Genomic DNA, 22,765 nt, shown 5'->3' with positions numbered 1-22,765 from the left:
GACAAAACAGACAAGGCTTTCACCACTGTAAGATGAAATTTGATCAAATATTTATGAGTCATTTAAAACTTCTATGTGATTATTTGCTTCACTCACACATTTTTATAAGTTAATTGTTCTAATGTCTTTATTAAATTCAATTCCCATTTTGACGATGCACAAGAACTATGTGAAATTGTTTCAAATCAATAGTGAACTCAGTGTGTCAAACTGGTTAGTGGTTGTTACTACGATTTTATATTCCACCTGAGCTCAACCGTTTTCCAATACATTCTACATATTATTTTACAGCAAAACTTCAGAGACTTTTTAGCTGCTGAAAGCCTCTTGCAAATTCATTCTGTTTTGACTGGACGACAGGATATCGGCAGGGGATGACTAAAAATCAGCAATAACAAAAAAACTGTTTCCCTCTAGGAGACTCAGACTCAGCTGGAATGCAGACTTCTCGTTGGATGGGAATTTTTAATTATGTAGAAAGAATAACTGCATAAGGAAGAAAACAAATAACTAACAACTGACTTCACGCAACAATTGCACAAAGTCATCTTGATTACTTTCAAATAGAAAGTAATTATTATAATATTTCAGAATATAAGGAATAAACTACTTTTTCAGGTACTCTTTTCTTTCCTAGAATAAAACACCCCAATGTGATTGTGTCACTTAAACTTTTGTAAAGGGAAGAAAGTCGTCCGAATGTTCTTATGCATATTCTGATTAGATTATGGAAATGTCAGTCTTCACACCCGAAACTGGTGTGTGGAATTCTTCAGGATTGAAAGGAAGAGGGGAAAAAAAGCCTAGACAGTCTGCCTTCACTATAATCACGTGTTTGTAAACAAATGGTACTATTCTGATTTAAAGAAGTTGACTGGATAACAGAGCTACATCCAGCACAGAACTTAATTGAAGAAACAGGACAACAGCTGTTAGAACTTCAGGAGGACTCCAATAGCAAACAGATTGCCATTGTCCACAGTGAAGGACACAAAACAGTGACAGAGACAAGAAATTCGGAACTTCCATATGAGCTGGCACATTGATGGTGAATGTACTTTCTAGTAAGACTTAGTTCTTCAGGATGAACCAAGCCTGTCAGAGTTCAAGAAGCATTTGGACAATGCTCTCAGGCACATGAGAATCACATCAGGAGTCGTTCTTGGGGCTGCCCTGTGCAGGATTATGAGTTGGACTTTGATGATCCCTGTGGGCCGCTTAGAAGGAAACAGAAGGAACGATTCTATGAAACTGGGTAAACTGCTAGGTTTCCTTTAGAAAGTTCAAACCGTAACAGCTCTCCTTAAAGAGAACTAGGTATGCTTCATACAAAAACACGGTGGGCCCCTGAATTACACATGGACATTAAGGATAGTGAAAGTGAGATTAACTTCATCCTGCAGAATTCCTCTTTGTCTCTCAGCCTAGTATGTACATGTTCTTCTTGTACTGGGGAGCCCAAAACTGGACAAATACTCTAGATATGGTCTCAAAAGTACCAAATTCATGTGAAGAATCACTTACCTGGACATGAAGGTTGATGGCCTTCTTTGACTCAGGGGTGCACTGTTGACTTTTGGTCATCTTGTCATCCGCTAGAGCCACCAAGTCCTTCTCTCCAAAGCTGCTTTTCAGTGGATGGCTCCCAGCCTGTTGGTGCCTGAAGTTTTTCTATTCCAGAAGTTCAAGTTTGAATTTGGGTTTTTTTCTTAGTTTTTGTGGATTCTGAGGTCCATAAATCAAATTATACTCAACCCCGAATTAACTAAATTTTTTATAGATTAAAAAAAAAAGTTAAAAAAATAAAAGCAATGAAAAGAGATTTTCCTTCAGATGAAAAAATTTCTCCAATGAAAGGCTTGTCAAGCACTGGAACAGGCTGCCCAGGGAAGTGGTTGAGCCATCATCCCTATAGGTATTTAAAAGACGTGTAGATGTGGCACTGAAGGACATGGTTCAGTGGTGGACTTGGCAGTGCTGGGTTAACAGTGATCATATCCAATCCAAAAGGTTGTTTCATTCTAGGATTCTATGTTTCTTGGAAGCGTTGTAAACCTGCAAGGCTTCATTCCACATACTGCTGGGTAACGTTTGAATGAATCTGGTGATTCTAATAAATAACCCTTGGTGCCCTATGTGAGATAACTATTTTCAGGTAATAGAAAGTCAGTAATTCAGATACAATTCTTTAGTTTATCTTTAGACCCACCATTTTGCTTTGACAGAGCAACTGTGTAAAGATTTCATTTTAGGAGGAAAGGTAGGGATGAAGGAATAATTTCAATTATATTTTAAAGCTTCTTAGATCAGACATTTTCATACTGAAAGCAGACATTTTTACTTGTGAGCCTGGTGTCTGTTCTCCTTTGTGATACTTAGCTTTATTTAAAGCTTGTAGGCATGGGCAGCTACAATCATTTCAGGAAAACAAGTTACTAGTATTTCACAATTATGCAGGTATTACTGGTAAAATATATTGCTTTCAAGTTCTCCATGGACCACAAATGATGGTAGTCTAAGCAGCCTTTAATCTTCTTATTGGTATGAATTTTACTCCTCTGCAAACTGACAGTGCTCTGCCTGAAATAAAAAAAAAAAAAGCAGATGATCTTATTTTTGCTGTGATTACTTGCTTCACAGTTTCTCCTGCTGATGGAAAGGCCGATCAAGGTGATGGAAACCCACACACTTGATTCTTACTCAGTATATTAAAAGATGTCAAGATGCAAGTCCTGAGCTACTTAACTTAAATAAACTTCAACTGCAAGAAAAAGGTACCTGGATAGTAATTAACAGTGAAGATTAACTTAGGCACACAGTAACTATTATTTAATGAGAATTCAATAAATTTTTAAATCTGACCATCAGCTTATATTTATGTTGGTAATGCCGTATATAAATTGAGTTTAAAAAAAATCATGTTTTACCCTGCCCAAATAACCAGATATTTAACATAACACACTTATATGATAACGTGTTGGGAACTTAATTTTGCAAATTGCAGAATTTATTATACCCGGGTACACACTCTACACAGATGCATATTTCAAACTCTTCTACAGGGCTTCAAAACACTAGCTGGGCAAAGATATAAAACTCTTTAAAGGTTAGTAAGACATAAATTCCTTGAGGAAAACAAAGGGATGAGGAAGGTCCTTAAGAGACACTGCTGAGGCATTTTCAATTGACAAGAACTGTTAGCAGCACCAGAAGAGGCAGAATTAAGTGATCTTGTAACCTCTTACTGATGCTTACATTTTTGTGCCTAGGTCAAGTCTCAGGACAGAGGCTGCTTGTTTTTGTTAGCTTTTGTTTGTTATTTCACTTTTACTGATTTCCTGTTGTCAAAGAATCCAGAGCAAACTATATACTACACTAGAAAGCATGGCTGTAGTCCATTCTGTGCATATCATAGCAATGCACAACCTCTGATGACTGGAGATGGTCTAACCAATGTAGAAAATCATCCCACCTTCTCCTAAGAACTCTTGAGATGTATGAGTCCATTCCTGTGGCTTGCCATATTCTGAACTAAGCATTGATTGCCCCATAGCCCCAACGAGTATGGTGCATCCCTGCTTACAATCTAAAAGAAAAAAAAATTAAAAATTAATCCTGACCAGTCATATTTTATCATATTCCTGACAATTCTATCCTCCTGCACTTACAGAGTACTTTCGTTCATGAAAACCTGTGTTAGCAAAGCTCAGTTTGCAAATATGGGGAAATGAGAAAGTTCTGCTTTGTACTTCTGCATGCTTTAAAAGCTGCCTGTGAAAGGCAGGGGTGAGGGCTGAAGACAATCATTTAGAAAAGTGGGATTCTAGGATGAAGAACTGGATCAATGCAAGTTGTACTCACCCACCACCATAGAAAGGAGTAACTTATGGTCTTTTTAATTGCAACTGTTTACTCTTAGGTATTCTCATGGAGCTCGGCTGCAGCCTGGCTGGCTGAGCTGATGGGAAATGGAAGACAGGCACCTGTGTAAAAAAAAAAAAATTACAGTAACACACTATCTATAAATCAGCCCAGTAAAGGTCTTCAGCAGGATCCTCAGGAAAACTGAAAGCCCAGACCAGTGCTCAAAGCATCTCTAATTTGATTATTTCTGCTTGTTTGTGAAAGAAATCTAAAGGTCACTTAAGTCAAATCTGGTTTGAGACTCCTGAAGTAGCAGAGCAAGCTATTTCTTTGACTAGGGTGTTGCTAATGACTTGCTGCAGTCTCATGTTGCCTTTCCTGTTGGCACAAAGCTCCTTTGGCAGCTGTGGTGAGTGAAAAAAACTCCCTCAGTAGCTGTTGTGTGGTCATTTCTACTAAATTTCCAAGCAATGTATTCTGGTGTGTTTTCCAGCTCATTAGAGAAGGTGATACATAATCCTGAGACAGAAGTCTGGCCCTGGTTTTTGGAGAGCAAAGCACTGCACAACATGAATATAAAACTGTCAGAACTGCTTTTGGGAATACTTCCAGTTAACTCACATCAGGGTGCCAAGGGATTTAGTCTCAGACAGCATCTACGACAGACTTACATATACTTGGTGCCTTTATACTGGAGGGTGCTATAAGGTCTCCCCAGAGCCTTTTCTTCTCCAGTCTGAACACTGTAACTCTTTCAGCCTGTCTTCTTGTGCATGTTTCATGGACCTACTGTATTGACAGTCAGCAGTGAAGAAGAATGATTGAGATACAGATCCTGAAGGACCCATATCTGTCAGGAATATCTCTGTGACATGACACAGGATGCTGGAGATGGAAGTCCAGGCATCAGATGCCTCTTATGAGTCCTTTCATTGCTTTGAAGTGTTTTTGCAGTGTAAAGATGGGGGGGAAATTCAGTAAAGCATAGGAAAATATTTTTAGGCAGGGTGTAAAATACTGTAACACATCCTAATCAGTTCTAAGTGTCTGAGAAACCCTATTTTGGATATAACTTATATAACCAGATAGTACCTGAGGAATTACTATAGTATAATTTCCTGTCCTTTATTTACTGTAGGAGATCAAACAGCTGATAATAGTAATACTTCATTTGTTTTCTAGTTAAAATAATCAAAAGAGTTTATATTCTCCTTGAAAGCAAGCTGTGTTGCAGTAGTTGCTTAATGCATTAACAACAGTGCTCACCATCTTGTCTTCTTCTTGGTAGGGGGAAAGCAGCTCAAGCTCTTCCCAAGGAACACAATCCCATTTCACTTCATGTGCCCTGACTTTGTACCACAGTGGAGGAGCCCAGAGACAAAACTGTTCCATCCCTTGAAAAGTAATGTTCATAGAAGTTGTACATTACAACATCTGGATTAACAAGTTATTATTAATATTTTCTTCCATTCATACAGGCATAAATCTTCAAATTAGTGAGGTGCATCAGAAAGTAAAGTGAGTTCACCGCTTAAAAAAAAATAAACATTTACTGTCTAGAGGAATTTCTTGTTGCTCCTCTTTAAATTTACTTCCATATATTTTACTGCTTTTTTTCCCTATTCAGCATGATCCAGGTAAATTTTTCTGGTTACGTCAACTTAAATATATTGACTAGTCTTCTATGTCTTTTACAAACATTCATCTGTAGTGTTTGTTCTTTACTCTTTTCATTATTAAATAATGAGATTGTAAAACCATAATTTAGAAACTTTGTAAAAACAACAGTCTAATCAATTATGAGTTTGAAAACACTTTAATTTTCATTTTCCATGTTCTATATTGCAGTGACAAATAATAATCTACCAGTGGGAGACCCTTCACTGTCTTGGGGGGTTTTTTCTAGAAATCTTGCATATTGGAAGTGATTTAAGGTCCGCTGCCTCTTTTCCCTGACAACGGGCAGCTAGTTTGAAACTACCTGTGGTAGTTTCAAACTAGCCATGTTGATGATGTGCATGGCAGTTCTGTAGGGAACTCTGCAGTGGCAGTCATGGTGTTTTGTTTCTGACAATAATTTCCTGCTAACTCATTACTGGAAGTTTGAAAATGCCTTGAAAGAAGACAGGCTTCTGCTTTCATCCTTCTGAAAGCTGGAAGGATGGAGAAGAAAGAGTGTGTGCTATCATTACAGTCATGTGGGTTTTTCTTCCCATCTAGCTAAATGTCAGCCTTTTAACAATCTGGCTTAAAGACTCATTTTAACAACACACATCAAAGGCAGATTTTCAGGTGAGTTGGATGGTGTGGAAAAGTAGACAACAAATAGTGACTTACAGACACGGAGAGCATCCAGCTGAGAAACCACACTTCTGTGTTAATCGCAAAAGGACTTCAAGAAAAGCTGAGAATTTAATCTCCTATTTGTGCTCTTGATCTATTTTTGTTCTGGAATGGGGGAAAGGTTGGTTTCACCTTTAAGTTCTTACACAACAGAACAAATTTATAAAAATGTTTTCATTTTTTCCTGAAGGTTTTTACTCTGGTTATGGCTATTATAAAAGTGCTGTAACAACAAGAGCTTAAAAAAAATGTTTAATTTCCCTTAGGTTGTGCAAATAACAGTACTATGCACATAGGGGCCTCTGCCAGCACGACTCAGTGAGTTTTAAGCTGAATAAGAGACCCTTTACCAACTCAGTTGGTTCTTCTTTCTGAATAACTACATTCTCCTAGAACTACCAGTTTTTTGTCTGACAAAAAAAAATTCAAAGAAAAAAAGAGAAGCAAAGGGATGAAGGAAAGCATGGACCATAGACAAGGTTAGTTCAGTTGCCAGCTCTTTGAAGAAGGAAGCAGAAGGCAGACAGCAGAGCCTGTGTCATGTAATTCTTTTGTTGTTTCCTCTGCTTTTCAAAGTGCCTTGCCTATTTGATCTCTAGCAGATAGGTGCTGTAACCATTTTTATGCCAGAGGCTTACCATTATAAATTCCTTTTTAGAACTATATTTCATCGTCAAAGAAAAAAACCTTTACCTACTGATCTTCAAAACAACTTGTAAGCAAAATGGCAAGCTATCATACCATCATTACCTTAATTTTTCTTTCTGAGACTCACTTTCACTTTTTTTTTTTGGGTTGCTCTCTCTCAATGAATGTGGTGCTACTTGACATTTAAATGTCAAAATCCCCTTGAATGGCATTACTGCGAACTCTGCAGCCATGTACCATATGTGACTGGCTAATACACATAAGAATCAAGAGATATATTTCATGATGGACAGCCAGGCTTATAAATTCATTTTATTATTCCTCTCACTTCCTCAACCCCATGAAAACAAATTTTCAACTAGCTACTGTTATTTTAAGAAGACAGTAGGGAGAGTATATACTGGCAGGCTGATCAACATAAGTCACCCAACTCTACCAGCTAAAGGTTTGAGTCTGCAAGCTGTTTCTTGTGGGTGGATCTCTTGCTTAGATTGAGAAGCCTGCAGAATTTAAACTGAAATCAGCTACAGCTAAGTTATAAGACAAAAACTCTTACTTTAAAAGTTATTCAAGTGAAGAACCACTTACAGAGTGAAGTCACTTTACATATTATTATTATTATTATTATTATTATTATTACGCCTTTCAATTTGCTCCCAAGTAGTTTTAACATACAAATGTTCTCTGTATTATTTTTTGTGTGTGTTTGTCTCAGTTTGGGCAATAAGAAGATGTTTTAATTGCTACATCTACCTGGATGAAATCCAAAATGTGAACCAAATATCCTACTCTTTTCCTTGAAAAGCTGTGGACAAAGGCAGAGCAGGGGAGTCAGGGATGAGGAGGGAACTAAAAATATGCCCAGTACAGTCGACAGTTTCATTCAGGCTCATCTCTGTAACCCAAGGGTTTTTGGCAATGATTTAGTTATAGTAGATGTTCTGTACTGTTCTCAGCTAGGACAAAATAGCAGATTTTGTCTGGTTCTTGTGCCAGTAAGGAAAGGAAGAATAAAGGACACTTTCCTGCATCAGTTTCTGCAGCAGAACATGACAGATTAATTCAAAATAATTCAAAATATTACTTAAAAATAATGCCCATAGCATTCTGCAGAAGAGAGTATTGATTTCTACTGGTGGCTGTACTTTTGCCTGCAAATGTGGACTGCTCTGCTTTACCCATGGGAGGGTCCTTCTGCCTACAGAGAAAACATTTAGCCTTCAGGAAGGGAGAATGAAAAACATGATAAACTTGCCATGATTTTTCACACTTACTCAGTCTAGACTGGTGTAAGTGGCTGTCACACAGAATCAGGATCAGGGCTCTGCTGTGCTGCAGAAGCAGTCCATGGCCTGAGCAGCCTGCAGGAAACTAGTCACTGTAGAAACCTGGGTATTACATCTTGCTGGGTGGCCAGCCAATAAACCCAACTAGTTGCATTTTTTGGTGTATAAAAATATAAACATGCACAATTTCTACCATTCATTCAATCTTCTTGTTTCTTCTGAGTTAGAAATCATGGACTCATTTGCAGGATTTAACCGGTAACGCCTGTCATGTTGAGCTGGAAACACCTCTAGAACATGTCAGAATTATAGTGCTTACAACGCCCACAGGAAACAGTTGTCATCCCACAGGCAAGTGAGAAATTGAGTCACTGTATCATCATCATCTCCTACAGCCCAGCCAAGTGTCCTAATTATAACATCATTCCATATTCAGAATCATCTAAGTAAAATGAAGCCTTAAAGATAAGTGCCTTGCCGGGACAACACATCAGCTCACATTTGAATTCTGGGCATCTAGGCTGGGTCACGACCTGCAGGATGACCTCAGGAGGTACTGCAGGCCAAAGTAAGGGCTAGTCAATATTCACCTGATGAAGTGCTTTATGCTGAAGAGAATGGATCATGGCCATCACTGGGAACTTTCCACCCAAACACGCAAAGCTCCCTCCCCTGTGTTCACTAGTACACATTGTGACTCAACACTACATTGGTTTACTGAGCTTTCCTCCCAGTCAAAGGGGCTAATTTGGTTACTTAATGGCCCTTAGAAAGCAAATTTAAAAGTAATCATCTATTCTTAGCTCAACCACTTTTCCTTTCAAAAATGTTTTCCCAAGAGCTCAGCTCAGATGAATGGGATGTTTTCCAAAGAGCTGTGTAGCTTGCCTACAATTTCCACCCACCAGCCTGAAGATGCTACTGATAGTTAAAGGTACAATACAGCAAAAAGAAAGAAAACCCTTCTATTACAAACACAAGAAAATCCTCTTTCAGTTACACAACTGTCACCTGAGTAGAAAATTACAGGTATTGCAGATTTTTCTGGTTTGTCATACATTAGCTTCAAGTTTTCTCATGGAATGCAAATCTCCTCCAAGTGGGCAGATATGCTGTACATGCACCCCCAGCTGAGCAAGATTGCACAGCTAATGGTGATGGTAATTGTTAATCCCAGAAAACAATACCTGGATTTTTCCATGATGAAAACACTGTTTTCAGTAGCTGAAATGATGCCTTCTACCTGAAAATTCAAAGACAAAACCAAGACTCATAAATATGAGTCATAAAAGTTATTAAAAATCTTTGGTATGAAATACTTCCCACAGATTTGCTTCCATTTTTTTAATTGCAAATCAAATACATATTTTAGAACAATAAGCATCAACACTTGGTTTCTATTTTTTCCCCATAGGAAATAGTATCTTTATCCCTGAGAAGCTGCAAACTTAGACATGGCACACGTTGTCTAGATTGACTTTGATTTCCTACCTTTTCTACCAGGAAATTCAAGCAGTTTTGAAAACTTCCTGCATTTCTCAGGTTTGTGTTTCCACTACCTAGATGCCTCAAAGTAACTTTAGATGTTAGCACCTTCAATGCTTTCACCACAGACTTCTTTTAAAAACACAGGACAAGAAATGTACGAATAGAAAAGGCTTATTTGATAACAATGTCACACTTGGAGAGAAAATCTTTTGGTATTTCTGCACATGCTGAAGAAACCCAAACTTATCCTTCCTGAGATTCACCAGCCTGACTAACCAGCTCAGAGGCAGAAGACTTTTGATGCCATCACTGGGTTAAAATTGTCAAAATCACAATTTCTGGCTCTTAAATATCAGTTGTGTTTAAGGTTAGTGAAAAAGTAGAAGAGGGAGACTGACTTGTTATATTTAAAACAGTGATTCTTGGGCAACAACTGAGATAGCTAAGCTGGTAAGAGCATCTCTTCCAGAGATGTACATATCAGAAATGTTGATTTGCCTGTTGATTTGATTGGGTGAAAAGGTTACAAAAAGTCTCTTCAGCATTCCTTATTAAAAAGACCTTTTCCTTTCACTTGATTATGACTACTCTCAGTCTTCTTGTACAAGTAAATGTCAAAATATAAAGCGGTATTTAAAAAAAAAAAAGCAACTAACAACCTGTTTTATACAATCATTCCAGCAGGGCATTTTGTGTTTGTCAAACACCAGAGAATTCTGGATGACTGTGGAAAACATGTATATTGCAATGTACGTGCAATGACATCAGCGACGTATTTATTTCTAAACTCTGTTAACACGAAAACATCTAAACACTGAACTGTCCCAAAGACATTTGTGGGTTCTGAAATGGAGTACAGTACATAATTTTCTGGTTAAGCTACATTTTATCATGAAGTGGCCAATAACTGAAATGGAATCTCTTCCCACTTGGGTTGGATGAGACAAAGCAGAATTGACAGGAGCTCTCCACCATTCCTGGTGATCATACTGATGACTGGACTACTGGCTGGCTGCTTAGGCTTCTCCCTCTTCAGCATCTGAGTGCTGCAAATCTCATCCTATGATTTTTAACCTTTCCAATGGAACCTACAGAGAGTGTCATCAGCAGATTCCCCTTCTGGAACCTAACTTTCAAGCCCTATATAATTTGGGTCCTCTTTGAATTTACTCTGTAAAGTCCTTCTAAAATCTGCCTTAACGTAAACATTAACACCCCATTCTGTATTATCTGGACCCACTTTTTAAGGGTCCAGAAATCTAATGAATGCTGTTAGACAGTCTTTGCACAGATATGTGGGGCAAGTAACTCAGCTATGCTTACACTCCAGCTCAGAAGAATGCCAAAAGCATGCAGGTTTACTTTAAAACATCTTCTCTCTCTTTTTTTCTTTATATGAGAATTCTACCAGTCCATTAAACTTGTTAAACTTTACAAGTAAATAAATTAAGTAAATAAATGTCCTCAGTAAATCTCTTTTGTTCTGTAGCAGAAGTATCTTCCTTGCTTCTGAACACAGTTTTATATTTAAAATAGTCCCTCAGGTATTTCTTAAGCGAACCATTCAAAGGCCTTTATAGGGTAACCTTCCTCTTCTACCCCTGCTTTGTATCAATGCTTATTTAAATTTGAAATTTATAAGAAGTTTGATACTACAATGTTTTCATATTCATGTTGAATTTTTCCACAAAACAACTCAAAACTTGTATGTACCAGTTCTGCCTTTCATTGTATAAACCTATTATTTAGATTTTAGGGGAGTTGTTTTGGGTTGGTGTTTTTTTGATGTTTGTGTGGGATTTTTTGTTGTACATCATCACAGCACTGTTGGGAAGGCAGCAGGGTGCTGTTTATCCTCTGTAGTGTTAGCATGTTCTTTTTTCTGTCTTTCGTAACTTTGGGCACAGAAGAATCTTCCATTTTACCTGCTTGGCAATGCCATGGGCATTTCTCCTAAATGACAGTTCTCTGAGACCAGAAAAGTAGTCCACAAAGCCATACTAAGCCATGCAATTCAAGTAATTTCCAGTGAAAATTTTGATAGTGAGAGAAGAGAGGACAGACAGTTCAAAAAGGGTATAGCAGGCACCACTGTAGCTGGCGCTGGCACTAGGAAGCAGATGGTGTTGGGAAACTACCAGACTAGAAAATAATGATTGAACTCTACTATGGTTCAGACTTGCACGTGACCAACTTTAATAAAATGAGATGAAGGACTAAGTTTGCAGTGCTGTGAAATGCTTCGGTGAGAAGGGAGGTGCTGCAAACTGCAGAGAATAGAAGAATCAGCAATTAAAGCAATTAAGTAGAGGAGTGAGACAGCTGTTTTTGCCAAGGTTTTTGGAATATCCGCCCTGAAAACCGCTATAGCTCCTCACACTGAATGCCAGCCCAGGGGCACAGTGTGAAATGCCAAATCTCTGCAGAGGTTTTAGCACAAGTTCATAACTCTTCCACCTCTATATCCTTCTTAGCCTTTTCAGGAAAGACTAAGAAGGATATCACTGGAATTACCAGTGATATCCACCTGGTGACAAAATAAGCCAACAATGGAGAACGTTCTGCTATTCTGAACTATGAGATACTGTCAAATGCTAATATATACCATTAAAAGCATGCATGTTAGTATAACTGCTGATTTTTTTTTCCAGTCATCACATGTCTTAAATGTATGGCTTCCAGTAACATGTGAGATCTTAACATGAAGCAGGGTCGTGGGGAGGACAGAGTAAGTGCATGAACCCACTCCTGTAAGGTAATTTGTACACACATGCTAAAGCTGTAAACCCTGGGCTGCTAGTAACAATCTGGGGCATGATAATCCCGTAAGGAGCAACAGCAGGTGCTAAAGTGCTTAAAGTAAATCACTCCTGCAGTCAGCGAATTGTTATTTATGTCAGCACTATCAGTGAGTGCAAATTTGACAGGATGGGCAACAGCCAGTGACCCCTGATACTGAGGGCTGGGAACTGCAGGGGATCCCTAGGCAGGCAGGGTAGGGCTGGCAGGGACCATCTTACTGTCCCAGCCAGGAGCAGCACAAACTGGGGGAGTGGTTCGGGGGGGGTGGGCACCAGGGGCAATCCCAGCCCCAGGCATCGAGAACCTCCCTGGAGATGTGAACAGCCATGGCTGGGACATGACATCTGCCTGCAAGTGGAGTTGGAGATTGGGTTCCTGTGAGGGGAACCAGGGTCAGGCCCAGTCCAGGATGACTCAGGCATCAAAGCAGAGCCAAAAAATTGAGAATGGTTTTCTAATATAAAGTGGTTTTTTTCTAGTTTCGATTAGGTTGGAAAGAGATATTTTTTCTACCTCTGTCGAGCCTTTTGTTGATTTAGATTGTTAAGAATTCCCATTACTTGTCCAGCTTAGCACATCTGTGGATACACCCTAAACCACCAGCCACTGGAGAGGTATTAATACAAATTAAGAAACATTAGCAAAGGCAGTAACGAGCACAACACAGTATGTTTTCAGACTTGGTGCTTTGCTGCAGATATCTGGAGTGGAAAACACAAGCACAGACATCTGCTCTTCCACTTCCTCTCCTCACCAGCCAGCCAAGGACACAGGGCTCTTGCACCCCTCTGAGCCAAGGCTGAGATGTGCTTTCTGACAGCAGCCTAAAGCAAGGCAGATTATTTCATCCAAACACTTTAAGTGTATTTGGACAAATTATTCTTGCCTCAGAAATATATTATACTAACAAAGTTATGCTGTCAGCTATTACAGGTCTGGCAGGAATTACAAAGCATTTTAATCCTCCAAAAAGACATTTGCCCAGCCAATAATTTGACTTGTCATTAGTAAATTCCTAGCTCAGCTTTTTAAGAGACAGGAACACACAAAAAAGTATTGCTCTCCAGGTTATTGATTCCTATCACAACTGCATCAGATATATTCTAAGGTCTGTAGTGAATTGATCTATGGGGTCTATTTTCCCACCTTCATATTGGAGATCCATAGGCTTTAGGGAGAGCTTTTTAGCATAACGCAGCAGCTTGTTGGTTTGATTTCAAAAGAGTATGGAGCTTGCCAAATGTCTTCAAAAGGAAGGAAAAAAAGAGGTAATTTGTCCTTGTAAATACTTATACAACATGAGAATAGATCTGTGGGCCTTGTAAATATGATGCTTGAAGAACAGGTCCTCTGTTGTGTGCTGAGCTGCTGCAAGAGGAAAAGATAAACTCAAATTTGACTCAAAGAGTCAAATTGCAGCTCAGTACTGCTTCTTAGCCCAGACCCTCTACTGATCCTGGATGTCACTGTCCCTAACCGGAGAAAGAAAAATAAAGACATTTTCAAGAACAGGATTCAAACAGGTTACTCTGAATTTGTCATCTTATAATTCCTTTCTAGTCAGTGGAGACAAATCCGGTTGATGTGTCATCTGATCCATTTTAAGCATCTTTGTTAGAATGAGAGGAACTGCACTCTGAAGGTGTCTGTTTTTTTTCCAATTGACTGCTCGTGGAGTCAATATCTTAGACTTTGATGTAGGAATTTTAAGCTGAGTTGGGACAGATGATTCTCACACTAATTTTCCTTCTTTTCCTCTTTTTTTTAAGATGTCTCAGTATCCTATTCCTGATCTGCACAGGACAAATCAAGGGTGCACACCCTTGTTGCTTCATACTTCCCCCAAAATAACTCTTCAGCTGTGCGCGATTTTTCTGGTTCCTATCCTGCATTGCTCTGTTACACCACATCATCCCTTGGCAGATTCCCTACAGGACACTTGCTAGTTGTGTAGCGGGACAAGACAGCTGCAGGGGTAAGTGCCTGTTGTACAACGGTGGGGGAGTAAGGCATGTCCTGGACCTCACATGGGATCCTTCTCTTTACAGGGTTGACATTTTTCCCTTTGACAAGACTCGCAGAGCAACTGCTGTCACTGCTGGGTTGTGTTCATTGGGAAATACCCCTACATGAATCTTTACTGGTAAAGCCACAACTGTTAAGTTTCTGCACCAACATAGCACCAATATTATTCCTTTGATTTAGGTCAGGCTTACTTAGATTCATTGTGGTTTTACCTGTTGGTTTCCTTCCAGCGCTGGTGTATTTATCTTCATATTACTTCTCAGCATCAGAAACATACTATTTTGCCCAATTTACAGATGGGTACCTGAAGCAGAATTTGTCTTCTCCCAGGCAACAAAGGGAGAGGTGAGGAAGTTACAAGGGAACCAGAGCATAGGAACATTACCAGCCTAGAAAGGAGGTCTTTGGGTGTTGCATCGGGTTGCTCAAAGAAACACAGGGAAAGCCTGGTCCCACCCGCATGCTGCTCCTGAAGATGTGGGATACTCATTTGGGCTCTACATGGTTCTTAGTTGGTAGTTTATGGCACAGATTAGTGAAGTATTCCAAGATTAGTGAAGTATTGCAAGCTGTAACCTATGAGGAACTACATAAAACGTTTGTATTTTTGGAAGAGAGGGTTAAACTGATCTGCCAAGTTAAATTAAGTACTGCCACCTCATTATCCATTCTAGAGCTGTCTGCCACTAGTGTGACTCCTATATGTAAAGAGATAAAACTATTGCAATTAGCTATGATTTTAGTCCATGTACTTTACATCTGCTTCCAGATAGAGCTAGTTCAAAGAACAGTTTATGTTTGACACCAGTCTGGCAGAAATAGCAGAAGCATAATAACACAGAGGTTCATTTATTTATTAATTTATTTATTTATTTGCCACCTAGTCAGTTTTTATACAGAGGACCCATTAAACAAAGTATTTAAGCAGTGAAATAACTTGCTTATTATTAATAATATCCTGAATATGAAGAAGCTCATCACCCAAGATCTCTGGAACCTGTGGTTATGCTGCATAATTACACAATAATCAGCCATACAGTCAAGGCCCATCCAATAAACATTTGAATTTTATTCTATCATAGAATAATACACTGCTGCAATACTGATTCATTAAAAACAAAAATCATGATTCAATACTCTCTTAAATCATGAGACTTTAAAAGGAAAAAACAAGGCTTTTTTTTTTTTTAATTTTGAGCTTTTAAATTTATATTTTCCAGAAACAATATGGGTAATTACTTGAAGTGCCTTAGTTACCTCAAAATCATGACTCATCTGAAATCAGTGGACTTACACGAGTAACCATGTAAAGGAAGCATCCTCTCAAGTGCTGAATTTCCCAGTACATTTATGAATGGCACTTACACACTACAACCAGTATATCTGGAATTCCGTTACATTCTATGCTGCAGAAAGAAGTTTGGCCAGACTCAAACCTTCACTTCTGATCCTGTCTTCCTCTGATATTTAGCTCCATTCAATCACTGACCACAGCTGTCAGCAATTCAGTTTCCCATTTTTGCTTTCAGATTCCTTCAGTTTCATGTATGATGCACAGAGACTTTAGAGGAGACAGGATTTACCTTGCAGTGGTCAGCAACTTTACAAAAATCACACTGTTGTGAGATCAGGGGAAAACCCGACATCACTACACTCTTATATCTACTTTAATTAAACCTAACTGTGATTCTGTCTTCTATGCCTAAAATAATAATACATACCATGTTTTGAAGGATTAATTAATCCTAAATGTGCTGAAATATTCGTATAGAAGATATTGTATAAAGCTTTGTAACTGTTCACTGTGTAAATGGCAACAAACCACATTTCACAGGACAATACAATAGCAGTAAGAAAATCCCACACAGATAAATCCAGGAATTTCAAAACAGTTATCCACCCAAACCCACCAAAACAAACAAAAAATTCCTACATGGTTGGGGATAGCTAGAAGTGTAAAAGTTTTATTTAGGTCCAAAGAGACAACGCAGCATTTCTGAAACCAAAAACTTAATTTGCTGTTGCAAAGAAAGGAGAGTTGTCAAACTCAATCATCAGGTTTGTCCTTATTTTCAGAAAGACAGAAAGAAAATGAAATGCCAAGTAATTCAAAGTAAGAGTACAGAACTATAACCACTTTGCACAGCAAACATTACAGCTGGACATTGGATTAGAATAAGAATGTTTTAGCGCTTAATTATCATACTACTGAGTTTCAAATCCCGAGATTGTTCCTGGCAAGCTGAAACAGGGACTAAATAGGATGTAGTCTGCTCTTCTCCTTAGGTCATTACTGTACCAAACTGTACCAATAAATGTCTCTTTTTAAGCTTCAAAAAAAGTCTCTTTTTAAGTCCTCAGTGCGGACAACGCATGAGGGCAGCATCCAAGTGTCCTGCTGTGAATAAATGCTGTTCTGCCATATTTGTGCAATGTTTCCACCAATTCTGAGGTTCTACAGGGTCCAAACTTGAGTGCATTAACTAACATTTGATTCAGCAGTAGTAAATGTCTGCTGCATGAACCCAAGAACTCAATCTTCTTTACTACTGCAGATGTCCCTTGTCTTTTATGCCAATAGGACCATTATGGAGATTTTTCCCCTTTTCTTATCCACAAAGACAAATGCCAGCACAATCAACCTTCGGAAATTTTCCAGGCAAAAAACAGGAACAGAAGAGTGCTAACCTAATCAGCTGTGCTAGGCTGTGAGAAAAAAAACTGGCCAGGTAGATCACCCTGCTTACGAAAGAATGATACGAGGTGCATTATGATAACATTAGAAATATTCGTAATAAATTTCATACTATGTAAGAGAAAAAATGGGGTTTCCATACTGAATAGGCTGCAGGTCTTTTCCCTATGCATTTCAAAATTACATCTTTGGTCTTTTTGGATGAGTTTAATTACAGCAACACTTTAATGCTGCCAGTAATAAAGAACTATCAGCACTGCTCTTAAAGAGGCAAAAAGCTTTCATACTGCAAAGAGCTAGAGATGCTCTTAAAATAATAAAGGGAAGTCAAGCAAGCACATTTGCTCTGCCAAGAGCTTTTAAGATGTAACCCAGAGGCTCGAAGCTTCATTACCAAAACTTTTTTCCTGTTGCCACTTGAAAAATTTCTGCTGAAGTTTAATGACTAAAATGTAGGTAATAAAAATGCAACAATAATTGCATGTTTAAGAATGAAAAGACAAAGTAGTTCTATTTTCACTGAAGAGATGAATTTTAGGGCTGGTGCTATTTTGGACCCTAAAAATACAGGGATCAGTGCCACTGAAGAATACAAGAGATTTTTATGGAACACAGACTGTGGATACAAGGGTTCATCAGAGAGTTCAAATTTCAAAGAGCAACATACCAATATCAGGAAAAATAACATGGATACAGTGTTTAAAAGAAACAACCTCTTGATAAGATAGGCTCTGAAGAATCCTTAATAAAAAGTGCTCAATTTTTCTGTTATTTCTACCCATTACTACTGCCTAAAGTAGCTGGAAATGTTGCTATGCTTCTGAACCACGCAGATGGAAAGTGGGAGTCAACACAGGATCTGTGGCAAGCCAGCTTTTAAAAAGGTTATGTTTGAGACAATAGGTTACATCAGTTTGCCTTTTTCTTCTTCTTGGTTGAGAGGTCAAAATTGCTAGAGGCATGTTTGTTTTCCATGGTTAATGTGCAGAGCTCAAGGGTCTACACAGTGTATAAAGATATTAAATATTCTCCAAGTATTCTAACATCCTCACACCCAGAATCACTGATGTGAAGCAGAATGGAAAGGATCAGAGATCACCAGTGGAAAGATGGCAACTAGAAGAAAAATTCCATTAGACAGAGGCACACTTACATTAAGGCTGCCAAGAAGACATGTCTGGCATTACAATAAGGCACTAATACTTTCATTTTCAATTTAGAAACTTTTAATCACCTTTAAAAGTGACTGGAAATTCTTGGCAGTAACATTATATCAGTGCTTTATATTTTATTATATCAGTTGTGGAAGCTTGTTCACTCCTACAGTCTTTTTAATTGATCGTTTTCGAGGACTAACCATCTTCGGGTTTCCTGGAACACTGTATCTCCCTCTGAAATAAAACGGGTGAAGTTAGTCATCAACTGTCACATTCCCTGCAAGCTTTAACTGCTAGAAATGTGCATGCTTTTTATATTTGCATATCTGATTACTACCATGAATTAATAAACCTGAGATAGAAAAAAACAAGTATACTTCTGGGTTTGCAGGTTAGCAGAGCATCTAATTATTCTGCATACAAACTCAATCTTCATCTCATGATTCCTGTTATGTAAGTGATGGTATTTGAAGAACATGAATAGAATACTAAACACAGGCACTAAGAGGATGACACCTGCCTAAGGAGGCATTTTTGTCAATTAAAGAATCCCCATCAGAAAATGGAAAAACACTTCATGTAGATGTAATTACAGTGCAGGTATTCCACTCTGGAGACCCAGGTTCTCAAGCCCATGACTGTAAGAAATGGCCATAGGAAATGCTTCCAGCAGACTTCTGAAGTGGTATTCATCATGAATACATACACCACCTACATGAAACCTACTAGAGTTTCATCTTGATCATCTAAGAAGTCAGTGGAAATGTAAGCAATTCTCCAGAGAAAGAATGGTTCTTCCTCAAACTGGAAGGATTATGCTCATGACCAAGCAGCATGCATCTCTACTCCTGTGCAACGTACCTCTGTTTCTCTTCCTGTTCATTACTCGAGAGGACAGACAGCACTTTACATACTCCAATGACAATAATAATACAGAGTTTCAGTGTCTTTCTCAAGTAAAGGCATTTTCAGGGAAAATATATCGCAACATCAAATCATTATATTCATCATGATAGCCAGATATGTGGTAGAAGCTGTGATGATGTGATCTGTGCAAGTTTCAAATTTACAGGCAAAGAGCCAACAAAGTCATCCCTAGGGATCACTAGTCTTCCTGACAGATCCTTTGTTCCAGCTCTGACAACTGGTCTTGGGTCTTGAAGGGAGAACTGTGCCCATACAGATATGGAGATGGTTCTACTCACACCTGGAACATCAGAACCCAAGCCCCCATGAATGCTCAATAATCAATTGTTTAAATTCAAATTAGTCGATTACTCAAAATCAGTTGATTAATCTGCAGATGACTGTATGGCTTGATGAAGCAGGTAGAAAATATCCATGTGGAATTTGTTAGGCACAAAACCTCTTTCAGTAAAAACCAGCTGGATTTACAGACTAAAAAGCCAGGTAGCTGCAGCAATGCAGTGTTGAAGCTGAGTTAATCAGCCCCATTATATGCCTCAGTATAAGAGAGGGCTCAGAATGACAATAAATTGGCTGCTCATGTTGCATCAGAGATATGAGTCATCAGGACATCCATGTTCTTCCCAACCCTCAGCTAGCCTATCTTCTTGTCCTCTGAATAACCATAAAAAGGACCTCTACTGAACTGAATGCATCAACAATTAGTGTTCACAATTACTAATCAAAAATGTGTTCAGTGTTGCTTTAATATACAGGTTGGGCTTTCCATACCTGTACCTATAGCTAAAACAAACATTAACCATAGTTTCTTAGTACGGTTTGAGACCCAATGCAGGCATTTTTTGAAAGGGCAACAGAGGTGAAATAAGAAGTCTGGACAGAAAATCTTCAAATTATTCTCAAGAATATGCTTAATTTCAATCATGCAGGTTTTCTCTTATTTTAATGAAATTAGTTTTCTCATTAATGTCATCTTGAACAAACAACCCTCAGGCTGTAAATCAATAAGGGCATAATATGACAATGGCTGTGGTTTCCTTGTGATGATCAGAGAGTGCATACTTAGATTCCAGTATTTCCTTAAAATACAAAGTATGTCAAATCCCCATTCTTAAATCCATTTTGCCAACAAAGATCAAAGTTTGTTCTGAAAGTTCTAAGTCACTGGTTATAAGAGGCAATCCTTTGCAAATTAGGTCCTTTTATACTAAGAACAACTTAAAAGATGAACAATTATCTTTATGGATTTAATGTCCTTTGAATAGTTAAAAAAGAAAACCTCTTAGGTAAAATGGATTGAAAAGGGATATTTGTAATAATACACATCTTCTGAGGCCAGCAGTTACAGGACACTTTATTTTATTTTACACTTCATTTTCTTTTGTTTGATACAAAGAAAATTACAGAAACACATTGTCGTATAATTTCAGGGTAGTAATGCTCTACTAAAATAGATTGTAAAAAAATCCCGACATAATCTCAGGTCAGTGCTAACTCTCAGCAAATCTCAGTATCTGGCTGATGATATTCAATGCACAGGCAGTGAATTCTCCTGGTTCTAGCTTTCTAATCTTCTCCATATGAACCATATTAAATATCATTGGAGCCAGAAGCAACACTCTGGCATATGGGGCACTTTAGTATCCCACAGTGCTTTTTCTATATGGAGAAACTTCAGTTACAGAATTGAATTCACATTGCATTACATTAATTCATGTTCTACTAATATCCTCTTCTGGAGCATGAAAGTTCACTGTTCCAATTTACAAAATCCTGTGATTCTGTGCTTACATGGAATGAGAGGATAAAGCTGGTAGGCAAACATGTCCACACAATTTCATGCTCATAATTTACTCATTATATTTTCAGATGATGCCAATATATACTGTGTATGCTCATTTTAATAATATGGGTAAGAGGGTTTGTGGAAGGGTATTTAATGTGAGATACTAAATACCTAGAAACCATACTAGCTTAAGAAGTCTCTCAATACAAAGTATTTGGGAGAGTTCCAAAAGCAAATATATCTGCTTGCTTACACACTTTTGTAGGTATCTGCTTTTGGGCACTGGAGGAAAGTTACTGGGTTCAACAAACTTTTGATATGATTCCCTCTATTCTTCATACTTTATATTCTTAACATTTCTAGTTCAGGTAAAAAATAAATCTCCAATTTCAAGCTTATCCACAAGCATTACAATCAGAAATTAATTTTATTTCTATATATCTCAGAGCAGGTGGACTCTTCAAATTTATATTTCTAACCCATACAACTAAAGAGAAATCTGTTAAACAATGAAGCCTTTGTATGTTGACATCTAAAATCACACTATCATCCACAAAAAGCTTTACAATCCATCGGCTAAAAAGGACCTAGCAAGGCACTTATTTAATTGATTTACTCTTAATGTACTAAGGGATATACTTGTTGCTCTCAACTCTGCAGTAATATAAAAAAAAATATCCATTTCAAACACAGGTTAAAAAGAAAAATCATCTGAAGTATTTTAAGATTTAAAAAGGCCATTTAAATATATGTATTTTCAACATTGCAAGATATTTAATATTAAATAAAACTGATTGAAAAACAGTATCAAAAATTATGTTAAGAGCAATACTTCGTCAGTGGGGTTATGCTTAGTGATATTTACCATGAACAGAAATTTGCAATGTTTAAAACATATAATAAATCAGAAAACAGGAAATATAAAGGAAATTTACCTCAGTATCTGTTTTTCTCCCTTGCCAGTCAGAGCATCTGGTTTTTGCCTTTCAGCAATTTTAAGTGGAGTTGAGGTCTGTAATAGCCAAATTTTTGCAAAACAAGTTAAATCCTAACCACAATCACAGTTAAGGAAGTAAATATTTCCAAACTAGTTTTGACGTACTTTGGCCTTACTGACCTAAAGTATTTTAAGCACATATTATACTGATGCCATATTGATTTAGGTAATTGAACACATACCAAAATCCCTTGCTGTGCAAAAATACCATTATTTATTAAGATGGATGATGAGAGAATATGTAATTTCAATCAGCATATTTTTGGTGATTTTCCCTATAACTCCACGTTTCCAATGAAGAAGCATTATGTTTCTAACATACTTCCCTGAATGCAAAACAAAGCAAATTGTAGTCAATTAGTTGTCTTTTTGAATGGTTAAACCATTAAGAATGGAAACTACATCAAGTTCAACTCCCTGCTCCTTGCAGGACTACCTAAAACTAAACTCTATACTAAGAGCATCGTCCAGATGCTTCTTGCAGTCTGACAGGCTTGGTGCTGTGACTAATTCCCTGGGGATCCTGATCCAGTGACTGACCACCCTCTCAATGCAATGAAGAACCTTTTCCTAATGTTCAGTCTCCACTTCTCCTGATGCTGCTTCATTCCATTTCCTCGTGTCATATCTCTAGGCACCACAGAGGCGAGATCAGCAGCTCGCTCTCTGCTGCCCTCCTTGAGGAAGCCGTATACTGTGATGGATGTGGTCACCACTCAGCAGTAAGGTCACTCCTCAGCTTTCTCT

General features: G+C 38.1%; 1 protein-coding gene across 7 annotated transcripts in view; it reads right to left on the bottom strand.

Moving 5' to 3' along the window:
* Nucleotides 1–2,190: 2,190 nt before the first annotated feature.
* The window catches only part of LOC113950716 (coiled-coil domain-containing protein 169-like), a 44,030-nt gene continuing 23,455 nt past the window's right edge, over nt 2,191–22,765 (bottom strand). For 3 of the 7 annotated variants that reach the window (XM_027650826.1, XM_027650847.1, XM_027650856.1), the window contains exons 7-8: nt 21,957–22,033; nt 16,401–18,542 (exon numbers count right to left, since the gene is read on the bottom strand). In XM_027650826.1, the coding sequence (XP_027506627.1) occupies nt 18,443–18,542; nt 21,957–22,033 (177 nt within the window). In that variant the 3' untranslated portion in view covers nt 16,401–18,442. Of the gene's footprint in view, nt 2,581–3,501; nt 3,587–3,861; nt 3,984–6,201; nt 6,313–9,328; nt 9,385–16,400; nt 18,543–20,579; nt 20,895–21,956; nt 22,034–22,765 lie in introns of those variants that run through there. The other 4 variants (XR_003528861.1, XR_003528863.1, XR_003528862.1 and 1 more) reach the window with 4 other exon arrangements.

The sequence above is a fragment of the Corapipo altera genome, unplaced genomic scaffold (assembly GCF_003945725.1).
Source record: "Corapipo altera isolate COAL_440 unplaced genomic scaffold, ASM394572v1 0, whole genome shotgun sequence".
In the NCBI taxonomy this organism is placed as follows: Eukaryota; Metazoa; Chordata; class Aves; order Passeriformes; family Pipridae; genus Corapipo; species Corapipo altera.
The sequence above is the reverse complement of the archived record's forward strand: the minus strand, read 5'-3'. Positions and strand labels throughout refer to the sequence as shown.